The sequence below is a fragment of the Danaus plexippus genome (assembly GCF_018135715.1).
Source record: "Danaus plexippus chromosome 16 unlocalized genomic scaffold, MEX_DaPlex mxdp_31, whole genome shotgun sequence".
NCBI lineage: Eukaryota > Metazoa > Arthropoda > Insecta > Lepidoptera > Nymphalidae > Danaus > Danaus plexippus.
In genome coordinates this window covers 2,589,824-2,615,106 of record NW_026869852.1, presented here as the reverse complement: position 1 = coordinate 2,615,106, position 25,283 = coordinate 2,589,824, and the positions used below count along the sequence as shown (strand labels likewise).

The 25,283-nt window shown below is 37.5% G+C and overlaps 2 protein-coding genes across 3 annotated transcripts; both read left to right on the top strand.

The window, feature by feature from the left end:
* The first annotated feature begins 140 nt into the window (after positions 1-140).
* LOC116771632 (ran-binding protein 9) lies at positions 141-21,634 on the top strand. 2 transcript variants are annotated; one of them, XM_061528263.1, is made up of 11 exons: positions 141-359; positions 14,930-15,094; positions 15,366-15,556; positions 15,764-15,948; positions 16,086-16,198; positions 16,344-16,643; positions 17,383-17,448; positions 18,841-18,912; positions 20,971-21,083; positions 21,172-21,283; positions 21,356-21,634. In XM_061528263.1, the coding sequence occupies exons 1-11, from the start codon at positions 167-169 to the stop codon at positions 21,487-21,489; spliced, it is 1,644 nt and encodes a 547-aa protein (XP_061384247.1). In that variant the 5' UTR covers positions 141-166; the 3' UTR covers positions 21,490-21,634. The 2 variants fall into 2 exon arrangements, with proteins under 2 accessions (XP_061384247.1, XP_032519409.2); XM_032663518.2 differs by lacking the exon at positions 18,841-18,912 and adding an exon at positions 10,531-10,596.
* Positions 21,625-22,077, top strand: LOC133320306 (uncharacterized). The gene has a single exon (XM_061528270.1). The coding sequence runs from the start codon at positions 21,625-21,627 to the stop codon at positions 22,075-22,077; it is 453 nt and encodes a 150-aa protein (XP_061384254.1).
* Positions 22,078-25,283: the final 3,206 nt, after the last annotated feature.

Here is a 25,283-nt window from a genome sequence, read left to right as displayed (position 1 = left end):
TATAAACAATCTATCATTAAAGAAATGCTCATATTTTTTTATTATTTATCTCCGTTTCAGGTTATTGGTATTCCAAAATTTTATTTATAATGCTGCCATCTATGAGAAATTTTGTAAAGCAGTGGATGTGACGTCATTGACAGGCAATGAAATACGGAAATTAGAAATGGCTGCGATGGGTAGTGGACGGGGGACGATGGATACCCAAAATCAAGTTCAAAGTGATAATGTAGATCGTTTAAAATTGCTTTATCCAAATGTGAACGAAGATGAGACACCACTGCCAAGATCATGGAGCACAAAAGACAAATTTAGTTACATCGGGCTGTCGCAAAATAATCTACGAGTACACTACAAAGGTAAGTTGCAAGGTTTGTTTATGGATTAGTTATTCGCAAAACTCTTTAACAATTTACTTTTAAGTAGTTTCATATCACCTATTAGGGTTTGTTTTATGTATAATATAACTTTAATAATTGACGTGTCAACATTTCGTCGTAATGTTAGGCGCTAGAAGCCAGCATCAGTCAAACAAAGAAATCAGCTGATCGTATATTTTCAGACAACATACAAAAATGAATTGTACCTTTGTTTATTAGGCATTCATGTCCTTAAAAAAGATTTTCGCCTTCTGTTTAAACCAGTGTCGTGCTTTAATTAAATAAAAATGTATCGATACTTAAAAGGTCTCTCCTCAGTAGAAATGGCAGACAATAGTTCGAAAATAACATTTGGTTATCATTACCACTCGATATTTATTAGTTACTCTGATGCGTAGATAGCCATATGTAGGCACAGTAAAAAAAATACTCAGTATTCAAAGGTATTTATAATTATAAAAAATATGTTACCACTCATATAAAATAAACAATTTTTATTGCATACCTGTGTTAATTTTGTTATATTTTCTGAAGTGGGACAATTTGATTATAAGTAGATAAAAAAAATGTTTATAGCTAAATTGAGGACATTACTATTAAAGGTCATTTATGAAATATTGCAAGTAATGCTTTTTAATTATCTGTAACATTAGAATTACACTTAATTTTAATATTAATATTGTAATATGAAATGCTTGGTGTGACTTGTTTCAAGCACCAATCAGTTAGTCACTTGGTATATGACTTCAGACATCTTTGTTTTATTCATAATAGGTCATGAGCTTAACATAACTTATTTGAATCCAATTTGAATGAATGATATAAAAAAAAAATGTTATGTCTTTTTTTAAGTAGTGTGATATAGATATGATTTTTTCAAATATAATTTTTATTGTGAACTGATATTTACACTTATTGTGATACTCTTTACTAAATAGGTTAGCTATAGACCAGTGTAAAAGATATATGGTGTGAACTGAAAAATATAAGACAAAAATTTTAATTAGGTTTTGTCTGACAAATTTTTGTTTGAATTTGGCCAGCTGGTATGGTTGTGTGGTTAGCCTAAAAATTTTTTATCTACCAGATACTAAAACTTTATTCCAATATAATAAATGCAAGTTTTGCATTTTTTTTCATGGGTTTATGATGAATTTCAGCTTGTCATCTTCTGGTTACGTGGTGACACTTCAACTAGATGGTTTCTTATTTGTTATATACAAACTTTAAGTAATAGTAAAAGTATATCATATCATTTCAAACAATTTTCATAATGGCAATATTGGTTGTTAACCTACAATGCAATTTGGGCCGACATGGCCTAATACAATATAAGTAATATCAATATGAATTAGATCTTTGAAAGTTACAATTATTTACGTAAAGAATAATATATATATATTATTTAAAATACTTTATATATATATATACATATATATATATATACACATATATATATATATATATATACATATAAAATACTTTATATATATATACCTATATATATATATATATATATACATATAAAATATTTTAAATAACCTTACATCTATCTGTAGCTGCCACAAACTAATTGAGTTTAATACAGTATAATATTATATGCATTACTAAAGACATTTGTATTTACTTGTTGTCTATCATTTTATGCAAGTATTCCAACTTATTAACCTTTTTTTTATATTGAGTTGCATCTTTCTAATATTAAACTCAAATGAGATTGGCTGAATAGATCATGGTAGTGCTTTCATTCACAATGAGATATTTAAGATTTGAGCATTTGATAATGTTGGCTGTATGTGTTGTGCTTTAAAATTCATTTAAATGTTGAACTGATACATTAAACTTTTGTGTCTTCATTATTAATTGTATTTAATGATAATCGATAAAACTGTAATAATTGTTATTGTAACATTTTATATAAAAAATGTTTAATATTTTCCAAATCTCCTTTTATGAATTCAAAAAAAATGGTAGAAGAAAATTATCTAAATCTATTATTTCTTACTTATGTTCCAAATTTAAATATATATATTAATTTTTTTATACATCTTTGGTGGTAAAAACTTTTTTTTTCCATTTTTTACTTCTCATCTACACATTTTACACTATTTAATAAGATCAAGCGATAATTGTTATTAATACTAGTCTATTATTGTTTTGTCTCTTCATCATATCAAAAGATGACTAATTGCAATGAATATGGATGGAAGATTCAAAAAGTTATAAGCTAATACACATTCTCACAACTAGGTAACATTATATTTATACAGGAGTCAATGTTTAAGAGTGCTAAAATGAAAAATAGTGTTCATTGGTATTGATGCGGAGTTAGACGTCCTAAGTGGGGGGGGGGGGGTAAACTTTGATTGTGATAGAATCGTAATGTATTGAGCGTCACGGTTGTTGACTTGAACCGTCTAGACTCCAGACCGTGGTGCAGTAACCTGGGCCGGGTGTTCGGACGACAATATTTCGGGGTGCCCTTTGTTGTCTGACGGCTATTTATAAATTTGACGTCTGATGAGACGAACCAAATTGATCGTAGGTAAATAATTCCCAAATTATTCACCTTCAGTATGAACACAGAAATGAGTGACTACAAATAATATGAAACAATTGAAATAGTAAAGTATCGTATTATAATGTTTTGCTCTTTAAAGTTTACAAATTACAATTCTTTCGAGCAATCCACAGTTGCTGCAAAGGAAGCGAAACGTCGGGAGTGTGTAGTTCAAAACAGTAAAAAACTCGTAGTACATCTGAAAATATTAGTTTTATTGAAATGAATATACGCGAAAGTTTTAGATATCATTATCTTTCGACTTAGTTAAGAAAATGAACTATGCAGATAGACTGTATTTTTTTGCTTTGCGATTTCGTTTCGTGTCCTAATCAAGTCCCAGTAGTGTTTGTAGGTGAGTTCTGTGTGAACTTCTAGTATTCTATTCTGATATCTTCCCAATTCCTCTAGTACAGTTGAAATTATCAATTAAGATGAGCAAAAGTATATTTAACTTTTTTACCGTATGTTTTAGCTATGAATATATAATTATATTGTAGATCTGTCAGTTTAAAAGTATTTATAAAGAACTGTCGCCATATAATAGAAGATTTCAAGGGATTCATTCTCGTGCATTTTACATTTTTTGCTCAATAAATGTCCTGTATTTTTACTTTTTAAATTTTTGTTGAATATCAATATTGTCCCCATCAAAGACCCCTTATACTATAATCTCATACTAAAGCTTAGTTAAATCTTCAAAGCACTCCAAATGTATATATTTTGTGATCTTGTAAAACTCCTCCTACGATGCTATCTTTATGTTCTCAATCGTAGCACAGAGCTGTGCTTAGATGGTCTCTGTACTGTCGCATATAAAAAATTCACGAGGAACCAGATCCGTGGGATACAACGGCTGCGGCATCACCGAAATAAGTTTTAGAATAGAGACGGTTATGTCACAAGATAATAGAAATTTGTTTGTATTTTTTTACGATTATTAATTTATGCAATTAGTATATGACAGATACAGGGTCCTACAAAAGGTTTTCGTAATTAATTCCTCTCAACAAAGACGTCACCTAGTTTTTAAAATACTGTTTACTATTTAGGTTCGGATACAGCATTCTAATGCGTGTATTAAAAAACTCCCCGAAATTAATTTTGTTTTCTTTAGTAATAATCATTAAAAGTCAGTCTAAGTAGGAAACTTTTAACAAGTTCCGACACTCTCGCGGTTTTAAACTTGTATATTATATTGTATGATGATTTAACTGTTTCTGAATTATTAACGACTCTGAGGTGAAAGTTAACTGTAGCAGAAATAACTAAGATGATGCGTGAAAACAATGTGATGACAAAATTGTTTAAAGTTAGTCAAAAATTAGAAGTCTTAACCTTGTAGATAGACCAGAGTCCAGGAGTTGGTACTGCTGTTGTTATTAAAAAATTGTGTGACATTGTAAAAACAAACACAAGTATGCGGTCAGAGATTACAGAACAGGTGAAGAAAGCGGGAATCTCGGTTGCTGATTTCTGATACTATCCTCAGGCGACTCGCAAATCGCTCACAAGTATTCGGATAATCTAATAGATTCTTGGAAGACAGTATTCTTTTTTGATACCTCATAGTTCAAAGTTCTAATTAGTTGGTAATTGATTTCATCAAGAAATAGAAATAGGCTCAGTAGAAATGATATTTTTTGTGCGACAAACATTTTCCGTCCTTTGTAAAACACCTCGGTGGAAATGAGACGGTTCGGGGTGTTTTCCTTGCAATGGCATGAGCTGAAAAATAATTAAAGGCAGAACGAGAGCACAGGTCTATAGTAATATTGTACGCGAAAATTTAAAACAATCTGCCAAGATATTATTAACAGGTCGGATATTCAAGCTCCGACATCACAAGGATCCGAAGCATACAGCAGAGATATACTGCTGTGGGCTTCAAATCACTCGACCTTAACCCTATTGAACGTTCGTATTCATAAAACATGATCAACTGTATAGTACAAAACATACCATCTAGAGTGCTTTACGCAGTTTCACAGATATAAAAGTCAAGACATTGGCAAAGACATAAACCTTACAATATTTTTTTAACAATTTCAACCTCTTTTGCTTCTGTAATTTCACTGTTTATCTACATATCTACTTTTTGATTGAAATATTCTATTTTGAGTATAATTATTTTAATATTTTAAGGCATGGGCTTATTGAGTTTTATTATAATTTCCTTACATTTATTATATTAGCGATCAATTGAGCTGAGAGTGTTGGAGGGCGCTGTATATAACAACAAATACGGCGTACTATTTATTCTGTAATGTTCGTAACCGTGTGATGTGAATTTAAATTAGTTTAAATAATAAAAAAATATTCTTATCTTACATTATACGCTGTAGTTAAAAAAATGTATGCTTATAGTTATCCTCGTAACGACTGTCTAGAGATGTTTCTATAACTATGATTTTTAGCATCAAACTATGTAGAGCAAGATCTCACGACCCATAGACCGAACTCATTTTCTGACGGACAAAATGAATAATTAAATGTTTCATTATCATTCAATTTTCCAAACGATTACAGAATAATGCTTAAATCATGAGAGTTTTTGTAATTTCATTGACGATATTAAAAGTATCTGGCAAAAAAAATCTGCCGACACAAGGTGTCTGTCAGTATGCATTTGAAATTGCCTACAAAATTTTCCTCCAACATACGTAAAAAATCTGACCTCAGACTATAAGTAAAATGACTAAAATTTTTACTTATCTATGGTACCTGGTTCCTAAGAATTGGTCATCAGTATTGACTAGCAGGTATTATATATTTTATGTCCTTCAAAATGTAAGTAAGCCCCGGAGGCCCTGGGATATTAATTCATGCTTTTGTTTATCATTAATACTTGAACTAAAATTTATATTAGAAAATTTAGAATGAAATCTCTGGAACATCACGCTAATATCGGAAAAGCAGCTGCGCGATACAGATGACTGTTTATAATAATTTTGATATTATATTTATAAGTAAACAGTCGGTCTCTAGCTAGTACGACTTTATTACAACTGCGCGTCCAGATTATTAATATTCGTGATTTATGTAGGGATGGGAATCTTATTAAATGTAGTGTTCGTTTGACATTTACATATGTAAGTTCAGGACAGACGACTTCACAGACGGCTCGTGGGTTTGTTTTATATTTATTATAAGACAAACGTTATAAGTACTTATTGCACATAAAATGTCTGTCTTAGTATATCGTTTGTTTGTGTATTTTTTCTCGTACAAGTATCCAAACTATCCAACCTATTTTGGTAAATTGCAGGATAACGGAACAATAATTTCGAATCATTCAGCTAGTATTCTTTAAATTAGCTCGTAAGTATGACACGACTATAAAACATTTATACAGCAGCTTCAACTGTAATTAAAGAAGGCTTGTCAGGAAATGGTTAGTAGTCGTAATGAAAAACGAATGCCTGATCCTAATTACGGTGTTGGAGACGTTCTGAAGGAATACTGTACTCGTGAAGCGTTCTGATATCCGCTACATAATGTTATGGTCTTGTTTCACAGTGACTCTCATCGCTGATGCTCAAACATTTAATGAAAGCCTTCAGAGCTGGTTTCTAAAATAATAATAATAGTAAATAATATTATAATAATTTATAATCGTATTTGAAGGTATCTATAACCGTTTGTTTTCTTATCAGAATCGTAATAAGGTCCGCGAGAGTTATTGGTAATATTGATTGGTGACGAGTGCCTTCTAGTGCTGTAGCGGGTGGATCTGGCCCGGGTCGAAACAACCAAGGTTTTTATTTATCATTTTATAGCTGTTTTCTTGTTGCTCGACTGTTGCCAAGCCGAGAAAAGGGGATTATGTATTTCTAATTTAACTTTTATAAGTATACATGTGAGGTACTCGGTCAATTGTTTCAAAATTCTGAATGTTGGGTATCTAGATTTTTTAATGTTATGCATTTTATGCTTTAAGTCATTTATGATAGAAATGTGATTTGATAATATCTCTACAATAAATGAGATAGCGAGTAAATAAGATTAAAAAGAATAATTATCGTGAGGTTGTGCTGATTAAACAGGCGAGGGTTCATCTGCGAGTTCTTTTGAAGGGTTCTTGATTTGCTATGGATTCTTAGTATATTTGTGCGCACGATTTTCCAGTGTTATATGTATTTATACCAAAAAAATGTTTATAACGTGAACATTTGTTTTGTCAAATTAAAACTGAAAAAAATATATATGTTTAGTCAAATATAAGTAGGTTCGAATATTCGGAAGTCTTTCTGAGCAGGGTCTGTTGAAATCCCCGCTGTTTCTACCCGGCTCATACCGCATATTGATTTCTGTTGTTTTACATATCATTCAAGTTTAAAATTTATTTATACAGACGTAAACGCACTTGCTCTTTTACAATAATCATAAAATAAATATTAGTCAGAAGACAATTTTATTTTTGTATCCACCGTCTGGTGATGTGTGAATTGATTGTAAATATTTAATATTCAGTTTGAACCGTCGACGGTCAAGAACGATAGCTCAGTCAACAAAGCTACTCGAATGCTATAATACTATTCCAGAACTCACAGCTTCGAGTTCTTCTCGCTACGATGATTTTTTTCTATAATTTCTATTAAAATGTAAATTCGATAATAATTACTTTAAGTATTTGTAATACTGTGTGTCTAATCCTCCTAGCGGCTAGAACAGTTTATGTAACAGGCTACTGGCTGCTCGCCAACACTAACCTCTGGATGTTATTCTTTCATTCTCCTTTATCTGTAATAATCTCGTTTCCGTGGACTCTATGCAATGAAATTCGAAGGCGGTCAAAGATTAAATGTATCGTACAAAGAGTGGGGGGCGAAGGGCCTGCCTCATGAAATGAGACCGAAATGGTGCATCTACCAACTAGGTCAAGCCCGCCACGTGTACCTCCCACATCTTAAAACAATATTCAAACTCTAACCTCACGTTATACGGTTCAAGTTTGATCGCAGGTCCTCGTCTACATTTAACACTGAATACTATCCATTGATGTTAAGGTATATTTTCGCGTGTGTGCTATCACCAGGCGTAAAACTATAACTAACTGTTTATTAGTGAGTATACTCAGTTAGTAACGGTCTGTGGGATATAATGTTATGTTGTTATTGTCCAATATTCAGATCCATAGAGACTTTATTCTCAACACTACGGACGCATCCTTCTAGATCCAGAACTTATTATAAATATTCGTCTGTCGAGATGTAAACATGGATTTGCTTATGTCGCTAAAACTGACCAACTTATTTTCTTAAACACCAACTGTTCTGTCTCAGGTCACTTGAGTCTGTGATACATATATATTTTAAACTTGTTATTTAATTGTAATGTTATTGTTATGTAAGTTCGAAGGTGAGTCGCTTGTAATAGTGAAAGTCGTTTTACTTGGTGTTGCTTGTGACTTAATGGCGTGAACGAAATGTTCTTCGAGCCATGAGAAATATTTCTCATATGATATTTTATGCCGTTCTCTTCTTATATTTAATCGATTTAATTTTTAGTTCGTCCTGATTAAATGCGCAAGTGTGATAAAGTTTATACGAAATATATAATACGTGTATGGCCTTCAAATATATTGTGATGTTTGTAGTAAATTGTTATGTTATCAATGGCATATTATAACATTTAAAGAGATTACTTAATATATTAAATCACTCGAATTCATTCCAAGACTTCTTTGTACTAATTAAATTTGAAACTATCTGGCACCTGTTGCTTCGTCCGCTTCGTTTGCTTCGTTGGCGTAATCAAATCGTATCAGTGACATACGGCAAAAACGTTGCATTACGTAAAAATGTGTCTTTTTTTAAAGGTTAATTTTAATTAATCTATTCAGTTTTGACGAGAGAACTATTTGAGTCAATCAATATCTTTATAAACCACAGATATTCCTTCGCGTGTAAATTTTAAAGAGACGTCCTTGTATGTGAATGTGATCTTCGATTACCAAATAAAGTTTAGTATCAAATGTAATGATAAATAATTTTATATCCTAAGCCCTTAAATTTACGGTTACCTCTTAAAGTTGAAGGTAACGGTTCGTTGAGGAATCTATTTTTTTTTTAATTGTTCATAACATAACTTTCTACAAAGTAATATGTTATTTAACTTATTATTCCTTTATCAATGCTTGCTTGTTCTCCCACGTGTGCGTCACGCGATTCTGAACCTTTATTATTTGATCATATAGATTGATTATATTTATTAATGAGTCGAGAGATCGATGATCATAGTTGTAATCAGGAAAGCATGATGTATATATGAAATGTGGACGGGGTCTGATAGATGTGGCCAATAGGAACTAAACATTTGGGAAATATATTTTACGTAGACATTTATAATACGTTAAAATTCTAATGTTTCTCGGTTGTCAGTTACAACCGCATGAACGAATAAATTGTTTGCTTTATGTATGTTTTTTTTGTATATTAATGACTTCATAATATTTGAGTACCTACATATTAAGAATACGTTCATAGGATTGCTGTGTATTTAAATATTATTGCTCGTGTTATTTAAAATCAGGAGATAATTAAACAAGTAGACCAAAGAAAAAATTAAATTTTTACCTAAAAAAGTAATAGTACCGCCCATAAATACAACACATTCTTTGGGAATCCTCACAGAAAAGTTAGTTTAAAGCATTAAAAAGGAATAGAGAAATTATAACAAAAATCAATCAATTGGATTGCTCAATAATAATTATTTTTTTTTATTGACCCACTATTCTCTTATATAAAAAGATTACGTTTAGTCTAGAAATTAATTTAATATAATATTACATGCGGTAACATTTAAATAAAATAGCTGTAGAGTGATGCGGACGTAATATACAGTGAATTAGAACAAGTCACTGCACCCAGCCGTCTTCAACAGAGTTGTTAATCGTTCCACAAGACGGCGACCTCCGAAAATCTCATGCGGTTATTATTTTATATTTACATTCATTCTAATAACACGTAAAGCTGACGTTGCATTTACAACAGATCGGCTCTCATAGGGATAACCGGGATAGAAAACAATTGTAGAGATTACCTGACCAAGTCAGAATATTCGGTTTTGGAACTTCATTACATTTACCAGAAATGATCTACTGAGGGGAGACTTTAATTGTGATTGTGGAATTTACTCTCTTGACGTCAATTAAATATTGTATCGTATTAGGGATAGCACTTTTTAGATGCCAAGAAAGTGCTGAATAGTACAAGTAGTAATATGTATAGTATAGTTATAATTATAGCCATTAATGAAGTCGGCTCCATGGCACCACTATGCTCTTGACGCTCGGTCGCCGGTAGCTCCCCGGTAGCGCCCCGGCAGCTCGCCGGTAGGATGTCGCATGGCGTATTGACAACAACGCATCCCTCATGACCACCGCTACTGCTAAAGCTTCTGTACACCAGCTATTCGATAAAAGCTAACGCTGATTCTATATGTATACTAAAATGTTATCGCTAAAATCCGGGCTGGAGATTGGATGTGTGAGGAGTAGTGTCGAGCAGCCAGACGCGTAAGTGGTGTATGGGGCGCGGACTGTGGAACTGTTTTAATGGATCTGGATTTTTGTTTATCTGTTATAAGGTGGGGCGCAGGGTCCCGGTCGCAGACCCCACCTGCCCTACCTCCACTTACGACTCTGGATGTATCGTACGTTTACTATACACACCTGGATAAGCTCCTCACGGGACAGGGCTTGTGAACTTTACCCTACTCTGTATCAGCTCCGGTTCTAGAAGCGCTTTGCCATCATTGTTCTGTGGTGGATTATATATTGACAATGTCTTCATTGAACAGTGCTCGGTACTCCGATGTTCTTTCTCCAGATCTTACCAGTCGTTATAAGTTCACCAGCTCTGTTCTACTGGGTTATCTTTATGTTTGAGATGCTCCCTGAGTACGAATTAAATTTAACCGAGGTGTTGCATTTCCCCTCACAAGAGTTTCCTTGAACGTTGGAACTGAAAGTTATCGATACGTGTACAACTATAAAGGTATTGTGAGACCTCTGTTGATTTATGATCACGCTGTCTTCCTTAGGCTAATGTTTTGTATATACCCAATAACACTATCGCTGAGTAACACGACTGTTGTGTAGATGGAAAAAAAAGTACATATTTTCTTGCGATTCGGTATAGCATGCTTTTTATATCACATTGTTGTTGTCATATTTCTAAGAATATATTTTATCACCATAACGGAATCGCTTTCACAAACACGCTTGGAATATCTAGAGTATGTTAGTTTGTATATCTAATAAATTAAGAATTACTACTTATTTCCATTGAAACATGTCCGGTGCATGGGCTCGTTTAAAACGTTCATATCTGACAAGGGCATAAGGTCGCTTTGAATTATTATTAATTTGCAAACGAGATATTTGTTTCTACATAATACATGTTGAGAATTCGTATAGCGGTAAATATAATCCGTCGTTCAGACGTAACTATCTCGGCAATCTTAATAAGAAGCGAGTGACTTGAAACCTTACAACAGATCTGTTCATAATAAGTAGCGCAAATGCAACGGTTGTAATTCAAGATACAGCTGCCAAGAAAGAATATCAAACATAAACACGCTTGTGTTTTTTACTTTTTGGATGTTCTGATATCAATCTATATTATAAGTTTACTGTTTTTTTTCCTATACCTTACTCTTAGATGGCATCGTCACACTACTTACGAGCGTGAATATATAAATATTCAGACATAACATTAACGTCGGTCATCGAATGTGAAACGTCAAACGTTGCGTACGCAGTGTGACGATACCAACTTGTACTATGTATACACTCCGTTAAACATATTCTTATTGTTCATTGGTTTCCTTAGTCTTAGCTATAAAAAGGTTGTTGTGTGAATTTTGATATCGTTTTTATTTTTACTAACATTTCATTTGCTTCTCAAATGTTGATTTGTAATAATCTCATTAATAGCACCACCTGTCTAATGTCTTAATTGCTTAAAGAATTATAGTTTTCTATAGTAATTTATTAACTCGATTGTAATTTAAATAACATTAATATATTATGAACTATATTGGACGTTATATATATGTATAAAGCTATATGGTTTGTCATCCTATCGTTTGTGATCTTGCCAACTGTATATTTAATTTCATTTTCCATAGCAACAAGTCGTTAAAGCCAGGGCTCGCGAACCTTCAACGTGTACTCTCTCCAATCACATCGCCTTCAATCGAGTGTTTAATGTAAATTGTAATTTTTACATCACCGAGTATTGTCGATGAACCACAATATAGTAGCATATCGTGCAGTCCTTACTATAAATATCACGGTCGACTCGATGTATATCAACAACATAACGGTCTTTGATGTCAACGCCGTTCAGCCAGCGAATGGCCGTAGAACGTTTAACAAATGGCATAAGAAAGGCCAAACGACTACTCTAATTCGGTCTCGGTGTGTATAAGAGTAAGTATCGATGTCTCTATAGCTGATGTGAACGTTCGCTTACTGTACATTTGTTCCAAACTCCAACTGTTCGGGTTAGTTTTAATTATTCCCGAGCGCGTCATTCATCTCACATTAAGATGTTAATATCAACAGACCTGACGTCCGTCTGTCACGGGTGAAGTAATACTCGTATTTTATAACTCGTGCATTGTTTGTATGTATTAGTCTTCCAGTTAATACTGTAGTCTTTTAAAGTATACATCCAGTAAACATGTATTTCAGTAACATATGTAATAGAGTATATGTTTGGTGGTGAAGAAGTTCTGTATGTTTGTTTTTTTAACAATAAGGAGATCTTGAACTAATATTGGTATAATTTCTATTGGACGAAAGAACGGAAAAATCATCGACGCGACCAGGATCTGAACCTGCTACCCCGGATAATCACGGTCTACTTGATTTACCAATTGAGTAATCGTGCCCAGATTCGATAAGTTTTTAATTTTATGAAAAAGTTGAATAATAAAATTCATTTAAAAATCTTCACTACACCACACTAGACGGACGTTCACTTTTTATGGTTTCGTCTTCACTACGTTTACTGACGAGGATAGAAAAATAAGATAGACGTGATCTCGTTTGGTTGCTCTTGAGTAAAATTAATAATACTTATATATATCGCATAACGTATAATGTTACCGAATGAAAGCGACCTTCAAATATTTAAACTCGCGAAACATTCGGAATTCTCCGCCCGCAGGATGCATCGTGAAACGTGAACACAAATTAATATACGCACATACGAACGCCTGAGAGTTCATAATATTTGATATGTATTAAATAAAGCATTGTGTTTCGATTAATGTTTTACACTACTATAAATAAAGTATAAGAAAATGTTTAACTTGGTATTTTTTAATGGCTGTAATATTAATACACTGAAAGAACAAATATAATAAAGAATCAGCGAAAGAGAATCAATTTAAAAATAAAAGTGAAGCTTAAGTTACATATTTTTGGATTTTGCATAAAAAAAGCAATTTTAATGAATATCTCTAAACAAATATACAATGTGGTGAAGGAGGTTAAAGGCAATTTTTCTGAGCGAATCTTTCTGGGATAAAGATAAACAAAATGATAATTATAATGATACATTTAATATAAAATTTTGATAACTCAGCGAGACGATCGTATCATTTTTTTAGTTTGTGCCAATGTATTTATGTGCCAAAAAAGTTTTTTTTACACGATCTGAAAGTCACAAATTTGAGCCGTCCGACTACTTTCTTTATTAAAATGATAGGACCATTTTTATCAAAGATACAAAAGACTTGTATAACATCTTAAATTTGACCATTAGTGCAGCATAATATGTACTTAAAACTTTATTTAAATATTTGTCAAAGTAAGAATATTTTTGAAGTATTTCAAAGTTTTAAATTAATCAAAGTGAGTCAATTATTATTAATAAATCGTACGACGAGCCATGTTCACGATGTTCGTGTTATTTGTGTTGTATAAACACGTGGTCCGTTAACCTGCGCACGCGCAGACAAACGGGTCGCGGCGAGGAATCGTTGTGAGATTTTAAAATATACCTACATACATACACCACGGCTATAGAGAGGACGATCCCACCCGGAATAAAACATCAACTTAACGGAAATGGAAACCAAACGATGATATTAATATTCATACGTTCTTGAATAAATCTCGTTTATATTTTGATTGTGAGGTCATTAACATTTAACACATTGCCACGCTTTATTAATGCGTATTTGGCTTCGGCGTATGTCTTATATTTATGTTTTTAACATTCAAGCAAACCTGAGGTAAATTCCAATTTTATTTTCTTTTACGCTCATAAATATATATGAATAGATTTTTTTACGCAGTTAGCTCGTTTAATTCGATCCCAGCTAATGCAACGGATTCGTGATGTTTGTATATCATATTACAAGTTTTGTTTTGTTCACACTCAACTGTTATACTAATAAATGATATGAAGAGGTTTGTTTACAACACCATAAGCTAGGCCAGGCTTCGCGCGTGTCAATGTCAAATCCATCAGTTTATATATGTATGTCAGCTGTTAAAGGAACAGACCTGCAGACGTCATCGTTTCTAACAGTCGCTCTATTTAAATACGACAACGTATGTAAATAATTGTGCATAGTAATACAAGTTTTAATTATTGTATCTTAGTAAAATGGTAAAACTAGGTTCATGTGTAAAATAGTAATGAAGAATGTATTGTTCCTTTGTTTCCAATATCATCATCGCTCTACGCTCCATGTATTTTAATACAAGTTTTTTCCCGCGACTCTCCTCACCGACACACGTCCGTTATTGTATTCAATACTTCCTGCTTACACATATATTATATTACTAATAATAGCTTCTGTTATCACACACAGCTCTTATCACAACGTGATTGAGTAATGTATTATTAAAGCGTTATTATTATTAAATGCAAAGTACATATGAGACACGCTAGTGTTTCACACTCACACACGAGTGTATGTGTGTGAGTGTGTGTATGTATGTATGTTGCATGTCGGTTTACAGGTCATGGCAAGACCCACAAGGACGCGGCCAGTGTCCGCGCGACCCATCCCATCCCGGCCGCCTGTGGCCTGTACTACTTCGAGGTGCGGATCGTGTCTAAGGGCCGAGACGGATATATGGGGATAGGGCTCTCCGCGCACGGAGTCAACATGAACCGGCTTCCTGGTACTGAACATAAATTATCTTAAAACACCTGAGATTAGCATCTAGCGACGATTTTTGATTAGTTTTATATAATTATACATACATGAAACTGGCAATACAGTTTATTTGTTACTTCAAAATCAAATTATTAGTCACCGAATCATGCAACCCTTCTTTGGTGCAAATTACAGTATCCGTTAAATTGAGATCACTTAAAGGCATGTCCTGTTGAAATAAAAGATAGTTTCTTTTACGAATTATACGGTATATGTGATGCGGTGACCTTGTCAAGGTTGGGATAAGCACTCGTACGGCTACCACGGTGACGACGGGCACTCGTTCTGTTCGTCGGGGACGGGGCAGCCGTACGGGCCGACCTTCACCACCGGGGACGTCATAGGCTGCGGCGTCAACCTCGTCGACAACACCTGCTTCTACACCAAGAACGGGCACCACCTGGGGATCGCCTTCAGGGGACTGCCGGTCAGTCGATAACATACTATCATATATCTTCTAACTGAAAACTGGGTAATAATTGTCTATAATTCCATATAAGTGTGTGTGGAATTGAAACTAAAGGGCGTAAATGCACTGTCCAAGTCCTTCCTACCTTAAAGGCAATTCATATTGTAAGACGAAGAGTTACTTATAGATTAGATTAACTAACGTGTATCGTGCTCTCGATTGCAGCCGAACCTATACCCCACGGTGGGCCTCCAGACGCCGGGCGAGGTGGTGGACGCTAACTTCGGCCAGCAGCCGTTCGTGTTCGACATCGAGGACATGTTGAGGGAGCTGCGGGCGCGGACTCGGCTCGCCATAGACGACTTCCCTCTGCCCACCGAGCAGGGGCAGTGGCAACAAGTACTGCACAGGTACGACGGGGTCACTATCCTTCCGCGCGGGGTGACTGGGGAGGATCAGTGTATAGATAACGAAACGGAAAAAATTGGGGTGATTCTGTGTCCATGAATATATATATTAAAGCTCCACTAACGAGCTCGTGTGCTAGGATGGTGTCGTCGTACCTGGTGCATCACGGGTACTGCAGCACGGCGCAGGCCTTCTCACGGGCCACGGGCCAGACCATCGACGAGGACATCGCCTCTATCAAAAATAGACAACGTATGATATCATATACATTAACTTGATACCCTTGAGAGAGGGGCCGGACGGAGGTTTCCTTCACTTAACCCACTTGCTTGAATATAACTCCAAGTGTTCAGTTGACCTGTGTCTGTGTGATCAAATTAATTCTTGTGCGTTCCAGGGATATCGAAGCTGGTATTGTCAGGTCGAATCGGTGAGGCGGTAGAGTTGTCCCGGCGGCTGTACCCCGGCCTGCTGGAGAGAGACCCCGAGCTGGTGTTTCTGCTGAAGTGCCGCCAGTTCGTAGAGATGGTGAACGGCACGGACGCGCTGTGCGCGGACCCGGAGCAGGCCGGACCGGGGGAGGAGACGGGGGAGGGAGCGGCGGTGGATGGAGTGGCCGGGGGCGATGACCTCACCACGTCCGTCATCTCGCACACGAGCCGCGCGCCCGCCAATGGGGAACATGCGCACACTAACGGTGAGAACGTTGGAAAATGATCTGAGTGTTAGTCTTCTACGCTCGCGGTTTTCCCTCTTCAGTGAGTTACCGACACGCGCGACTTCAATCATATCTGGAAGTTAAACTTTCAAGACACCATTAACACGTCACTACCTGGTCACGTCCGTGACGTATCCCTCCTAAGGTAGTCCATTAAATCAAAACGGCTTTCATATGTCCATAGTTTCGGATGTTCTGGTAGCTGTGTGTGGCGGCTCCCATCCTGTGTCACCTGGATACTTCGCAATGATCATTCATAGATCAGCTTCTTTTTTTATGACGAGGCGTTCCGTGTAACTTTCTTAGGAGGATGGGTCGCTAATATTATCTCTTTGGGGACATATTCATGCATAAATGAAACCTGTTGCTGAGTACTCCTTAAATATATTTCCGTGAAGACTTTTCTTAAGCGTATTCTATATCAATTTCGATATCAGCAAAATGACCATCAACGACTGCTCCGGACTTGTTCCTCAAGTCAATTAGCGAATTCCTCCGCGTCATTTCGTGGCCACCTTATTTGTTGGTCAAATTCTAACTATGTCTATGTGGGGAACAGATCCCGGGACGTTATTCCCTGGACACGAGTCCATCAGATGTTCTGCACTGTTTGTCCAAGAAGAAATCCATGAACTCGCCTCCGTGGCCATAGTCGGTTCCCGTGACCTTAGCCGTATGAACAATAAAGAGTAATCTCTAATAAAATGTTATCCAACAGGCGTGGCGCTGCCCGAGGCTGAGCGACACGACGTGGACATGCCGGCGGCCAACGGCACTCACGACGGTATGACACGTGCTAAATATACTGACGTCCCTCACAGGAGTCACAGACACACCTTGCTGTACTCTAGTGTCGACTCTCTAGCTCATGTGACGTGTCTGTAATATGGGACCTAATATAACGTACACGCGAGCCTGAGTACGTTTGCCTGTTTGTTACTCCAAACCCCTAATTATAATTATCTGTATTTATAATTGTCCATAAACCGTGCCTAGAGAGAGACAGGTTTTTTTCCAGAAATAACATTATATAATGAATGTACGAAATTGACCTCCACTTGGCCGAAGCCGCGGGCAAAAGTAGGTTCGATATATATCCCTTGATAAATGAGACGAGACAATAAGTCAAAGGGTTTAGAATGACTAACATAAAAGAATATTTGTACCGTAAAATGAGCAACATCGAGATATTCAAACACGCCTGTGGGCCTGAGCTTGTGTGTGTGCACAGCACATGTAATAATAATTATTCCCAAATATACTATATATGCAAGTGTGACGTCATCCTTATGTTACTATTTTTGTTTTTCAGTGTTGTGTATAGCAACCACGTGGATATAAACCCGCGATGTATTAGGAAAATTTATTTTACATTAATATCAGACGTTTAGTATTTATTCACAACGACCACAGCTGGAGCGAGCTCCTCTGTATATGAATATGTGATACGTCTCGGTCGATACTACTCTGTATCTATTGTTTGCATCTCGCCATCCCACGTTTATTTCTTTATATTAATTATTTTCAACATCACAGAGCTTCTCGCTTTTTAGTTGCCTCTATATTTTATTACATACAATGGTCATACTAACGCCATCCCATCCGACGTAATACTGAGAGCACTAACTGTTATGTGATTTTCTTAGTTTGGCCGGTACAATTCTATGTACTGACGGAAATGTATGGAAATAGTACACTAGTAAAGAACGCGTGGTCTATACGTGACGAAAATTTTGGTCGACTTCATGAGAAATAATCTCACAGGGAGACTCATGATGTCATACGAAATGTGATATATTTGAGTGATGTTATCGAACAATACTGTTACCTTGATCTCTGATAAAGAAGCCGTTACTAACGAACGGAGGTCACTCTTAACTGGTTTTAGTTTAGCATGCTAGCGCCCTCTCCATCTGTCCCACCTCCCGGTAGACAGCATCCCACCGCATTTAGTCGCTACGCTTGTTTTTGATCATCTCGGCTGCAAGGCCATCGTTCTCTGGAACGGCTTATCTGATCCGACAAAAAGGCTTATAGCAGTAATCGCGATGTGCTCATACAAGCCGGAACAGAGAAATATGGGGAGTGAATGTTTGTATGGAGTACGGAATATAATGAGCTGAGTACATCGCGCTTCCTGTCGGTGTGCGGGGCTGGTACAGTGGGGCGGTTGTAGGTGGCGCGCTGCCGCCCGTGAAGGGCATGCCCGGCGTCACGGCGAGCGTCGCCGCGCTCTGGCCGGCTGCCGGTGCGTACGGACCTCGGACCCTCACTCCTTCACACCCTCGGCACCCAGCATCCTCTCGTTACTGTTCACTCATCACTCTCCGTCGCTATATACTTACACGAGTCCATCCACGCATCAGTTCATTGGCTGCCCCTTGATGTATCTCCACCTGGCTCCATGTTTGTGCTTCTCTGGATCTTTGAGCGTCTAATCCTCTGCTGTCGCCTGTAGTGTGTAGTCCTCTGTGCGAGTTTATTAATTTTATTTACTTCAAACTACGTTCCACTATATTTTGCGGCTCTATGCTGAAGCATCGTGAATAATAATAAAGTAATCACAGGCGAGAAAAACTAATTTTAACAACTTTTTAACAAAATAATAATAACTATTAATAGCACATCATTATTCACAAAAGTATTTACGGACAGATTTTTTAAATATTTGCTTTGAATGAATTGTGGTAGGGCGTCCCAGATAGATATATGTAGTTAAGCCAGAAAAGTGCGAAGGAACAAATTGGCTGCTATTGGACAATGAACAAAGATTTAAATTGTGTCGTGTCCAGAGAAAGGCAGATGTGGTCATATTAACAAAGACCAAAAGTTAATAGAGAAGACGATCCAATGCGTCTACATTAGAGCAGCGCCCAACAGATTAGGACGTGAGGAACAATCACATACTATAATAAATTCCCTTTCACAAGCCAACTTAAAGAGTACTTTAAACTCTACCGCAATACTGTTGTTTGTAGAGCGTGCTTCCTGTGTGTAGGCTCAGTGAGATAACAAATGTAGTGAAGGTTTAATGGTAGTTCTTGGGCTCACGTGGTAAAACCTTTGATTACAAAACCTGGTTAGCAGCAGACGCTACCCAATATCTCGTTTAATTTCTATTTCACTAGATTTTTCATTTATTGTGGCTTCACTCTTATTTTGCCCAACACTTTATTGTATACTTCCTTTTCCTGTTCCAATATGAGCGTTCTTCCTGTACAAAGCCATGAGCAAGCTTTCACTGCTTGCTGTTTTTCTGCCGTAAGGATGTTATCTGTCCTACGTAACCTCTATAGTCGCCACACGTATCTTCGTCACTTCCTCCGTCTCTCCGTCCATGTTCAGTGTCGTGTCTGTTTCTGCCGCTCAGCTATTAGTCCTTTTCTTCTCGTGTATCACATTTGCTTCATCAATTCCAAAACTTTGTTTGTCTAATATGAGCTGTGCTGTAGTTTCTCCTGTGACGGTACAAACCATTTCTTTGCCTAATATAAATTAAATTAACTACTGATGTCACATGTCGTTTCCTTCACCTGTTTCCTGTTCGTTTATTTATTTTTTAGAATCCTTATAATTTCTTTGTCTGTCGTGAGTAATAATCTTATATCATTTTTTTTCGTGTTTCTGGATCTTATATAATCATTACTTCTGCCTTTTCGGTATCGTTTGCTATTTTGTCCATAATATTATTTGTCGTCTGTGCTTTGTTCCGTCGCTCGTATATTGCATATATTTTTTTGCAACTTCTTTATTATTATAATAACATCCGTGAAGAACTATGCTATTCATTAAATCTATATTTTTTATATGAAATTCAACCCCATATACTGGGCAGTAAGAGGCACGGCTGTTGAATTGTACATTTCTGGTCCTAAGTGTGTTTTAATGAACTTGTATTAATCTGTTAGGTCCACAGAAGATATTGAATAATTTTACAAAGAACATACTGTCCAGTCAGGATAGTGTTCCTCTACAGCCTCTGCATGCTATAACAACGTAGCTATATACAATGGGATGGTTTAACGCGCGTGCTAGGTCCGGTGTCGCGTGGTGTGCATGTCATTACATTACCCGCATATTATATTATTAATATTTTCTTTATTATTGTGTTTTAATGATCTATATTATTAATGACGCACAACGTTCGACGATCACGGACTCTCGACATCCTCAGTGAACTTAACCGCACTTACTACAAACGAACATATCATTCGCCTCGTTCTAAGTCCACCGCCATTCTGTTCTCGTACTAATATTTATCATCAGTACTATATACGAATATTAAGTCGTGTGTCGCACGTTGTAGAGGGCGAGGTCTGTTCGCGTGCGTCGGTGGAGCGCATGCTGGCCTTCGGTCGGGAGCTGTACGCCATGAGCCAGAAACTCACTCAGGACCAGTACCACAAGACGATGCTCGAGGTCGGTTCGCTGGTTGCAGCTGGTTGTGCATACTTGGAATATGGCACGTATTTTGACATAGTTTAGTATGTTACCTTTGGTTTTGCAGGACGCGTTCAGTCTCCTCGCGTACAGCAACCCGTGGGACAGTCCGGTGGGCTGGCAGCTGGAGCCCGTGAGGCGCGAGGCCGTGTGCGAGGCTCTCAACTCCGCCATACTCGGTGAGACATGCGAGGACCGGCCGCCCCGGCTCACTCGCAACACGTATCTGACGAGTGTCCGTGGTTCCGCAGAGTGGCGAGGCATGCAGTGGGTGTCCCCGGTGGAAGCGTGCGTGTCTCACTCCCGCGACCTGCTGCGTCGCATGGCGCGCGCCTCCCTCGGTGCCTGCGCCTTCGCCGACCTGCCCGCGCTGCTCCGCCGCTGACCGCCGGCCCACCCCGCCCCCCGCGCCCCGCCGCCCCCGCCTCCCCCCGGGTTCGCTCTGTTCCCCTCGTCCCGGCCCGTGCCGCTGCTCCCCGAGCCGGTGGAGGTCCCCGCTGCTCCGCGGCCGCCCCTCTGTATGTTGCCGGACCGACGCCAGCTCGTGTCGGGCGCCGCCGTCTGCGCGTCTCTCGTGGTCGGGTCTCCGCTCCAGCCGGCCTATCGCCAACCCTTCCCTTACTTGTACCCTCCGTCGTACAGCCACCACCCCCTGCCTCGGCCCGCTCCTCCCCCGTCCCGCCCGTACCTCCCCGCCCCCCCGATGCCCCACACCCACTACCCGTCCCCCGGTCTGGGTTTGACGTACTCCGCGCCGTACTCCTCGCAGCCGCACCTGTACTCGCACCTCCCGGCCCGGCCCGTGTCCCCGCCGGTGTACCCCACTCCGTACTATCCTCGCGCTCAACTGTACCGGTCTCCCCAGAGGAGCTCCCGCCACCCCCCGGGATTCACGCCGGAGCCCCGGGAGAGCGTCCCGCCCCCCGACGACCCTTCGCCGGGGAGGCCGTGGCTCCCCCGGAACAGAGTGTGAAGCCCGGGAAAAAATAGAAACGATCGCGGCCGCGAGGACTCGGACCGTCGATCGGGGACGATGCGATCCATGGATGATAATGACGGGATCGTGTCGCGTCCTCCTCCTCAGTGTTCATGGTAGTAAACATTTCCTCGGGGAGTGTCGGTCGTGTACTAACCCTAGGTTTAACTGAGCTAACCGCGCGTCTCCTCCGGCCTCCCGCGTGGTGACTCTCGTCTTTGCGTCACCACATTTCCTCTCTGCCTGTAGCGATGTCGCAATCGATTTATTGGACTGAATATTATATAGTAGTAAAGACGTGGCGAGACGGCGCCGTGTGCATGGCTCACGCGCGGAGGTCGCGCGAGGCGAGGCATTCGGAACACTGTGTTCTGGCGCCGGAGCCGGCGGCGGAGGGGGCAGGGGGGATTATTGTAAAATATACCAATAAATAATGAAGTTATTATAGATCGTACGATGATGTAAATAAAAATCAATTTTCTTTAAAAGGTTTTGAATCGTTACGCACAGGTGATGCCTTAGGTGACGCTCGCTCACAGAGAGTCGGTGAAGTGTCGCTAGAGAACGGCATGTGTGTCCCAGTACCGGGGACTGGACGGTTTGGTTATAAAATTAGTAAAAAAAAAAACAAAAAATATATAATAAAAATTGTTGTTTTATATTTAATTTGTCCCATTTGTTAAACACGTTTTCGATAGCTTCGCGTGTCTGGCGCAGTCGAGCGCGCGCGTGCTGTGTTCGAGTCGAGTCATTAGGCGCCCGCGCGCTCGCCCCGCCGCCGCGCGAGCTGAGATCTTAATTTTTCTAATAAGTTTATTAGATATAAGTTTTATATCGGGTTGTTGGCCGTCAAATTGGCGCACGTGTCATTATATTGATAACGAACTGATTGATTCTAAATATTATAACGGTGTGTGTTCGTAACGAACGATAAAGGACGTTGTGATTTTTAATATAAACTTCGAATGTAGTTATTATTGTGATATGCTTACACCGACGACGCGCTGCGTCCTGTTTGTATTTCATACGAGTACCTACTGTAATACCTACCGTACACGAGTGACATCGGACCGCATCATAACGAGACGCGTTTGGATGCGTTCACGGAGCTCGCTGAAGGATTTTAAATGCAATAATACTAAGAGATGTACATTTTTTAATCGTTTGACATATATATATTTATATATTGTGTAGTTTGAAGCCGATGTCACCAATCTAATATAGATTAAAGAGAGTCGACAGTTGCGTGTAGATATGCTAAGATTAAAAAAATAAAAACGTCACTGCTTTTGGACTTTGGAGTTTTATTTGACATCCCGCTGTAAAATGACTGATCGGAAGAGGTTTTAAATAAAAGGAAATACAGACTGAATAGAAAAACGTTTTTTTGAGCCAACAGTGTCTTATATAATATTGATAGGTGGTATAATAATAAATTTGGGCAACGAATCTTACTTCATTTTAATGCGGTATATTTTAAAAAAATATCTAAATTAAATAATGAACAAATTAAAACCCAGATACCTCTATGGGCAATTATTCCTTTAACCTTCGCAGCTCCGTTTCAATCAGCGGATAAAATATGTTTCTCGTAATGTCGTATTAGTCAAGTTTAGTTTTTAATTTTATAAAAAGGAAGGATTGTGATTAATAAATTATACTTCGCCTCAAACATTGGATAACGTTCCTTACACTTTAGGAACAAAGATCTAGTCTCGGAATATCGAGCAATATATTTCTTATGTTGTAATTTGTTTCTTTTTGTACAATACATTTAATTCAAATATCACTTGCGTTTTATTTTATTCACGATGGTAACCACAGTTTTTATAAAAAGAAGGTAATTAAAAAGAACCTTGAAGACTTTATCAAAGTTAATTGTTTCTTAATATGAACAACAATTTACGTATCAAATCTGACCAAACTTAACCAGTATGATGTCAGCGTTACCTTCTGACCTGGTTATAGCACTTTCCTTACCTCCTAAGACACTTATAAGCCACATCAGTCACATATGGCTTTATGGGAAATTGGAACTTCCCCGAGTGAGATATACCTTACGAACTGCAGCCAGGAGAGCACAGCTTTACAAATTACAGTTAAATGACGTTCTTGTGGCGTTTGATATTATTTATAAAATAAATCTGATATTCTGTAGGTCATTCACAAGAAGTAAAGAAAACTATTAAATAATTGGTAGCTATTAATAATTAAATTGGTATTTATATTAATAAAGAGTAAAATTCCTACCTATTGTATTTAAAGAGAATTGCAAGTAGGTACTGATGAATGTGAAATTCAAAATATTTTAGGTTATACGCACGAGAAGTTTAAAAAGTGGTTTGGTACATGATATTAACAATAATTAATACATTTTACATAGGAACAATACGCACACTACCGTAACTTTCACACACATATGATTAGAATCCGCGAAGGTTCCTCATCGTGTGTGTTGTCAAACATATTGACATTTATATTCTAGTATTGAACTCAAAATAATTAATTGATTATAAGCTGAATAACGGCCATCTGGTAATCTGTGATACTACTGTCTAAGTAAAATAAATTTATTATTAATAAATTATCAATCTCAAGTTATTTCGAATATACGGAGAGCATTTACACTGGATAAAATGATTTGATTGCAAACGAAATCAAATAGCTTATATTCACGGAAAGTTTAGTGCCAGCAATGAGACTACTTAAGATTTCAGAACCCGAGAACAATTTTAAATCAAGACACAATAAGGACCTCAAAATGATGTGAATGTCGTCAAAGTTCGGTGGAGTAATTTTAATTATTAAAAAATTTGATCAAGATTAATTAATAATTATAAATTGACAATTCGGGATCATAAATAAAAAGGTAACTAAGTTCCAACACACTTTACGACATTATGTAATATATATATAATCAGTAGAGCTGATAAAACTACGAGTTTTATTTTCAAAACTTCTAAATTTTATAAATGTCAACGAAAATGTTCCTTTAATATAACAGTTGCTTACATACAAATGAAAACAAAGAAGCTTGCCACAGTTTTTTTCTTAGCAATCAAATCAGATTTTTTATTTTATTTTGGATTACATTTTCCCACTACAAAGCCGATAAGTTTCAAGCCTTGACCGGATTTATAAACTGTAGTTATTCAAAGCTCATGTGAATTGAAGGAAAGGAGGACAAATTGTTTACTTACACA